Genomic DNA, 6388 nt, shown 5'->3' on the forward strand with positions numbered 1-6388 from the left:
TGTATTTGAATGCTCCTAGTATCAGGCTGCAAACAAAAACGAGGTACCGCTAGTGACGACAGTGAATTCAGCGATTCCAAACACTTGCGCCATGCGTGGCTTAAATTCTGGGGGACAGACTCGTCCCAGTCGAGTTTCAAAAGCCACAACTCCTGAAGAATGATCTTAGAGACAATGACTAACGGTGATAGTAGACCGATTGGATCGAATAGCGACGACGCAGTAGACAAAATTGTTCGTTTTGTGGTAGTGGGATAGACTTCCTTTGGATTAAATGTGAAGCTAAATGCATCTCTTCGTTGATGCCAAGTTAAGCCGAGTGTGCTGCTGACTGAGTTCTCTGAAATGTTTAATTCCTTGGTAGATTCGTCTTCCATCACGCCTGGATGATTTGAATGCCACTTGCATAATGGAAACTGACCACGATGTGATTTCAGTTTTTAGTTTGAAGAGTGTATCTATATCATCAGCCCCACACAAAAGGTCATCAACATAAAATGCAGTCGGTTACAAAATTAACCTGAGAGCATGAATCAAGCAACGCTCTACCGAGTTTGTATTCACCTGTGGCATCCTTTACCAAAACCATAGCTGTTGCCAACAAAATTTGATCATCTGCTGCGATCTCCATATGAGAATGTGAAGCAGCTTGATGAGCCGTTTGCCAGGAGGGTTGCGCTGGTTGGAGTACAGGTTCAGTAGTTGAAGATTGTCCTGCTGATGATTGGGGTGGCTGTTGCGGCTGAGAGTGATGCAAAGATGAATGATGATTCCGATTACAGGATCGGCAACGATGAGTCGATGAACATTGCGCCACTCTATGACCATTTCCAAGACAATTGATGCAGAGACCGAGGCGTTTTGCATTATCGTACCGTTGGTTGCTGTTCATAGCCTTGAACTGAGCGCAATTAGAGATCTTATGGCCAGAACTAGAACAAAGTGTACAAGACGGATTAGTGATAGCAAACGACGAGTTTATTTGGTGATTAGAATGACGATTTGACTTATTGGATTCAGCCTTTCGTTGTGACGAAGTAGCAGCCGCGTTTCCAGACGAATGGAGAAACTGACAGTGGCGTTCCAAAAGCTGTGTGCATGCCAGCCAGGTTGGCAGAGTTTTGTAGTCCTGCGATTCTTTCCACTTGTTCCGAGTTTGCTGATCACACTTTTCCATTATAATATATATAACCATAGCGTGAACAATGTTCTCAGGTTTGCCGATGGACTCCAGCGAGCTTAATATAGCGGATGCCTTATCCACTAGGCTGTGAAGCTGCTGACTGTTTGACCTTTCCACAGGTTGTAGTGCAAACAATGCCTCAATACCTTCTAAAAATATAAGAGTAGGATTATCAAAACGGCTTTTGAGTTTCGCTAGGGCCTTCGGATAGTTTTCGCTTGTAACCTGGAATGCCTGAATTGTATCTGTCGGCCCCGTGAGGCAGGTCAGCAAATAATTAAACTTTTCTATATTAGACAATCCAGACTCACGCACAAAAATTTGCTCGAACGAGTGAATGAAATTCTTATAGTTTGCATATGTTCCGTCGAAAGTGGGTAGCGACAACCTTGGTAACGATGACTTCACTGGCGGTGGGTGGTAGTCCGGCGCAACAATGCTGGCGTTCAGATCTCCTCCCATTTTTTCCTTTATGGCTAGCTTGATTGCTATGTATGTATCCTCCAAATCTGCCCGTCCTTCATCATTCGGACTAAGGTCTTCAATATTAGCTTGGACATTTAAAACATTCTTGAAATACGTTTCTAAGATGTTCAACCGATAGCGAAGCTCATCATTGCATATCGGGGTTTCCGATTTAGCATCTACCACAGATTTGATCCGAGTTATATTTCGTTTTATATTGCTCCGTTGGCGTTTTAAGTCTTCGAGCGTCGTCATTTTGTTGTGTAGTGTAATTACGCTGACACAGAACTAGAGCGTCCAAAAATAACAACAAAAAAAAACGCAGCAAGCAGCAGCAGCTAGAGCACAAATCCAACGGTGAAAGCAAAAGCAAAAGTTCCAGCAGCGGCAACGAAAGCAAAACGAAAGTGAAGCGGTGGAATTCCAATAGAAAGAATGCTTTGATCGTGGGTGACAAGCGAATGATAAAATTAAGCGAGAACGGCGAGAGCAAGGCGAGGACAACGATCCCGCAATCTAGACGAACAATTCTGATACGGTTTTCGGAACTTTCGATTGCAGCTGCGAGACGAGCGAATGTTGTAATTGTTGCCTTTGTAGATTGCGATTAGTTTAATTGTTCACAGAAGAATTAACATAACACACATGCCCCACGTTGGGCGCCAAAATGTTTGTACACGGAGTGTTTTCCGCATTAATGTTAATTCACGGATGGGGGTGTGTTAGTTTTTTCTGCAAACGAATCAAAGTCTATACAAGAAAGAGAAAAGTCGATCGATCCAGTTGAGTATTAGGGAATAACTATTTATTACAAATCTTAGTGCTTGAGTACTGGGCATAAGAGAGAGAATACAGTGGTGAATTAAGTACAATTATGGTGAGTAAATACAAAAAGTGAGCGTAGGCTCTCTATTTTACGAGGGTCATTTGAATACTTGTTCCTTAAAGGAGTTTGACCGAACACACTTGTTTACAAACAAAACACTGGTGGTTAACACAAAGTAGAATCAAATTAAAGAGATGCGATAATATATCAAAACAAAGTCACAACAATGTTGTATGATATTTAGGCAAAGGGCGGAGAATGCGGGAGAAAGAAAAAAACACAACCGGCTTAAGCAAGAGCTAGAAGCGAATTAATAAACGATATGTAGGCAATGGTAAACGAAAGACAACTAGTATTCCCTGGGGGTTGGTGGTGTGGTTGTATTGCGCCCATGTCGAGCAATCGGAACCCAGTTAGGACTGGGCTGAGTTCCTTCGCTGAGGTGTGTGTGTGTGGTGTGGTGTGGTGCTGGTTTTTGTACGAACATATTTGCTTTCTAACTTATTTCCCAAATTGATTTTGATATTCCTAAATTCCGGGATCCTAACTGAATCCCTCTCTCCACGTCAAGGTCCCTGTAGGTGTCTATGTATGTGTTCCAGGTGAAATGTGTTGACATGTGTGAGTGTGTGCGTGTGGGATGGGCTACCACTGCGCCGTTTCTATCTCCGGACTACGAACGCCGCTCAGTAGACAATGAGCAGGTTGTTCTCATTGAAGCCGGCGGAGTGTCCGGCGTTGCGTACAATGAAACAGGATCCATCGAAGTGCATGCGCTTCTCCATTGCGACTACAAAGGACAGAACAGAACGGAAGTTAGCAGATCAGGATGACGGGCGAAGGGGAGGGGGAGGGGGAGGTTGAGAGCATCGGTTTGACACTCACCGAACAAACAGATGCGAGGTCTTGCCCAGAGAGGCAGTGCAATGGATGCCAGGTGGTCCCATTGTCCCATTGCCGGGACTGGTGCGAATCAAGCACTTGTTGTCCACACGAGTGACCTTCACCAGGCCATCGGCTGCCTGGGTGATGCGAAATCCGTTTATGTCATAGATCTCAGTGCAATCCTCGGTACAGGTGTAAGCTGAATTGGCAATCACGTCATGGGCTTCAGCCATATAAGAGGGACCATGGCGCGAGTCGCTGCGAGTTCGGGAATTAAATCGAAATTAGCCAAATAAGAAGCGATGCAATTGGCCGGGGGACTCACTCATAGAACACTGGCAGGGTGTAGTCCTTGGTCAGATCGGTGAAAGTGTCGGTTGTGCTGCCATCCACCAGGTAGATGAGAGCGCACGCCTCGCTGGTGAAGCTCACACCCACATCTTGGCATAGCGACTGTAATGGGAAGATAATTCAAAGGATTCAAAAGATGCCACGTTGGGGTAAGGGCCATTCTCACTCACACAAAGTTATTGCCCTTCATGCCGTCGTAGCTGACTATTTCGACTTTAGCGCCGCTCTGCAAGATGCGTCCATTGGGTGGATCAAAGCCGAGTTGCTGCAGTTGCGTGATAGAGCAACTGCCACCATGCTGCGCTGATTGAGCACGCGCACCGCCTTGTCCAGAGTCATGTCAATGCTGCCCCATGCAAAGAAAGGTATTAACATTAGGGGTCGGTCTTAAAGAAGAGCCAAGGGGCTGGGGGCGTCCACACTCACCGCACGCCATCGCGGAGGCGCAACTGGATGGTGCCGTTCGTCATGGCAATGGGTCCAGAGCCGGGACATGCCGGCGGTGTGTGGTTCTCGAGCTCGAAGTTGCGTGTGCTGCTCACGCGTGCCAAGGCGTATGGTGGAGGGGGCATTGGAGACGGCAACTGTTGGGAATTCTGAGATTGAGCATAGAATCGGCTAGATTTACATATATGCAGAAGCCCCTTACCAGGCAGTAGTTCTGCTCGTTGTCGAAGCCATAGGTGGGCGTGGCATTGTAGCGCCCTGTGAGTGCCTTGCCGTTGTGCGCCATTTTGCCAGCGTGTATTTCCTGCATATTCCCTGGCCCGTACTTGGGAGGGTTGGAAATGTGTATGCCCGGCAGTTGGACGTATGGACGGGCCGACTGACTGCCGACGGGGTAATTGGCGCACTCCTTGGAAATGCCGCTGGTGATGGTGTTGGTGCCAACGGTGGCGCTGCTAGCGAGACTGGAGCTGCTGCCGCGATCCATGTGGCCCACGGAGTCCGTGCCGGAGGAAAGCGAGATGTTGCTCATGCGTTGGGACAGCTTCCCCCAGTCATGCCGACACGCAAGCTTGCTTGCTAAGGAAGGGGGATGAGAAGGCGAGAGGTAGTAGCGGAAGTTAGATCCGGAAGGAAATGAAGAGGTGAGGAAGTGAAAGTGCCAGAAAATAATTGAATACCGGCAGGAGAGAAAACGACAGATACGAGAGAAAGTGTCAGCAGCGCAGAAATCGAATGACTTTGCAACAGTTGCTAACATTCTGTCGACATTCTGTTAACGCATGCATATACATACATACATACATATATGTATTTACATACGTGTGTGCGTTTTTCCCAATTTGCATTTGATTTTTATAGAAATTAACCAAACTATTTTGAATCGTATTAGAAGAGATGAGAAGAGGGGGAATAGAGAAGGAAAATTCGAATATTAAAGTCGGAAAGTAAGAGAGCAATGGTGGAAAAGAGCGAGACGGAAAATAAGAAGGTCTGAAATAACAGGAGAGGGCAATGAGGTGATGTGGCAGTGCTGCTGTTGCCGAGCTGTTAAGACTGCGGCGGCTGTTAACTCGCTGTTGATACCCTGCTAGCGCGATGATGCGGCAGTTTTGTAAAACAAAATGTCTGAAAATTGAAGAAACTTTCACGTTATTGCTTGGAATTTCACTTACCGGCGATGGGTTGTTGGTGTAGACGGAGCGCTGGCGCACCCCGTTGGGCGGCTTGGTGGGCGAGCGCAAGATGTTGTTGATTTTGTCGTTCATCTGAGCACGCGACAAGAAGTCCTCGGCATTGAAGATCCCCACACGGGCGCCCTTCGGGCTGCTTACTTGCGAGACCGGCTCCTGCTGGGAAGTCTCGCAGTCCGATGACTGGCACTGCGCCTCCTTGGTGCTGACCTTGGGCTCAACGGACTTCGGCTCGGTGACCATTTTGATTTGGCAACTTTTTTCTTCTCGCTCTTTCTTTTCGTCAAGTGAGTTCACAAAACCGGCGTTTGTGTGTGCGTGCGTGTGTTCGTGTGCTGCAAATGCGAAATTTTTCACTTTAAATATGTGTGAACTTACTTGAGAACACGCGCGTGCTAAATACAGTTTTGGAAGATTTGCATTAAGGCGCCGCACTGACGCTGATCTATCCACAAGCCTGGAAAAAAGTATTGACCCGTCATCGTTTTGGCCCAAAGTAACTTCATTCTGGTCATGGCTATTTGTGGAATACTTCTGGCAGTCTTAATATAATATGGATCTCTTCCATAAGCTGCGTGCACTGCAACTCTCTCTTCCCTAACTCCTCTCAAATCTGATTTCCTATAGATTATTAATTGGTACTTTGTATCGTTGCCCAACTAGAAATGGATTTAAGTCAGCTTGAATGCATTTCCGTCGGCCTAATCCTATTTCACGCTTTTAGAGTCGGACAAATGAAGTTTGCCAGCATCAAAGTCAAGCAAAATCGAATTAAGCAATAGGCGCCGCTCCCAACAGCATCAAGCAGAAGCTTTAAAGCATATTAGAAAATTGAAAAGTCAGCCAATGAAAATTAGCTGAGACATCGCACGTCTGGTGTGTGGGTCAGTGTTATTGTTTTGCCACCTTGTAGTCTGGATCGTAGAGAACTATTGTCGAACGGTTCAGTTCAGTAGGCAACCCTGAACTTCTTGCGAATCGATTGACAACTATATCCCTCGCCTGCTCACATGATTGATGCTGGCTTTCACTTTTTCG

The 6388-nt window shown here is 46.6% G+C and overlaps 2 protein-coding genes across 3 annotated transcripts; both read right to left on the bottom strand.

Moving 5' to 3' along the window:
• Positions 1-3339: 3339 nt before the first annotated feature.
• On the bottom strand, positions 3340-3900 carry LOC117194919. Its single transcript, XM_033399384.1, has 3 exons — positions 3883-3900; positions 3685-3812; positions 3340-3617 (listed from the first exon to the last, which is right to left on the bottom strand). Exons 1-3 carry the CDS (start codon positions 3898-3900, stop codon positions 3356-3358), a joined length of 408 nt encoding a protein of 135 aa, XP_033255275.1. The 3' UTR covers positions 3340-3355.
• Positions 3900-4693, bottom strand: LOC117194913. Of its 2 annotated transcripts, none has more exons than XM_033399379.1 (3): positions 4360-4693; positions 4137-4294; positions 3900-4056 (listed from the first exon to the last, which is right to left on the bottom strand). In XM_033399379.1, the coding sequence occupies exons 1-3, from the start codon at positions 4687-4689 to the stop codon at positions 3915-3917; spliced, it is 630 nt and encodes a 209-aa protein (XP_033255270.1). In that variant the 5' UTR covers positions 4690-4693; the 3' UTR covers positions 3900-3914. The 2 variants fall into 2 exon arrangements, with proteins under 2 accessions (XP_033255270.1, XP_033255269.1); XM_033399378.1 differs by having other exon boundaries at positions 4137-4306.
• Positions 4694-6388: the final 1695 nt, after the last annotated feature.

This window comes from Drosophila miranda (genome assembly GCF_003369915.1).
Source record: "Drosophila miranda strain MSH22 chromosome Y unlocalized genomic scaffold, D.miranda_PacBio2.1 Contig_Y4_pilon, whole genome shotgun sequence".
Lineage (NCBI taxonomy): Eukaryota > Metazoa > Arthropoda > Insecta > Diptera > Drosophilidae > Drosophila > Drosophila miranda.

Excerpts from the sequence above, each read along its gene's own strand:
- LOC117194919 (XM_033399384.1), bottom strand. Across the intron at positions 3,618-3,684 it reads ACCCTGCCAGTGTTCTATGA|CGACTCGCGCCATGGTCCCT; the intron begins GTGAGTCCCCCG and ends CCGAACTCGCAG.
- LOC117194913 (XM_033399378.1), bottom strand. The coding sequence starts at position 4,689 with ATGAGCAACATCTCGCTTTCCTCCGGCACGGACTCCGTGGGCCACATG. Across the intron at positions 4,307-4,359 it reads ACGAGCAGAACTACTGCCTG|AATTCCCAACAGTTGCCGTC; the intron begins GTAAGGGGCTTC and ends GCTCAATCTCAG. Across the intron at positions 4,057-4,136 it reads CGCCTCCGCGATGGCGTGCG|CATTGACATGACTCTGGACA; the intron begins GTGAGTGTGGAC and ends TGCATGGGGCAG.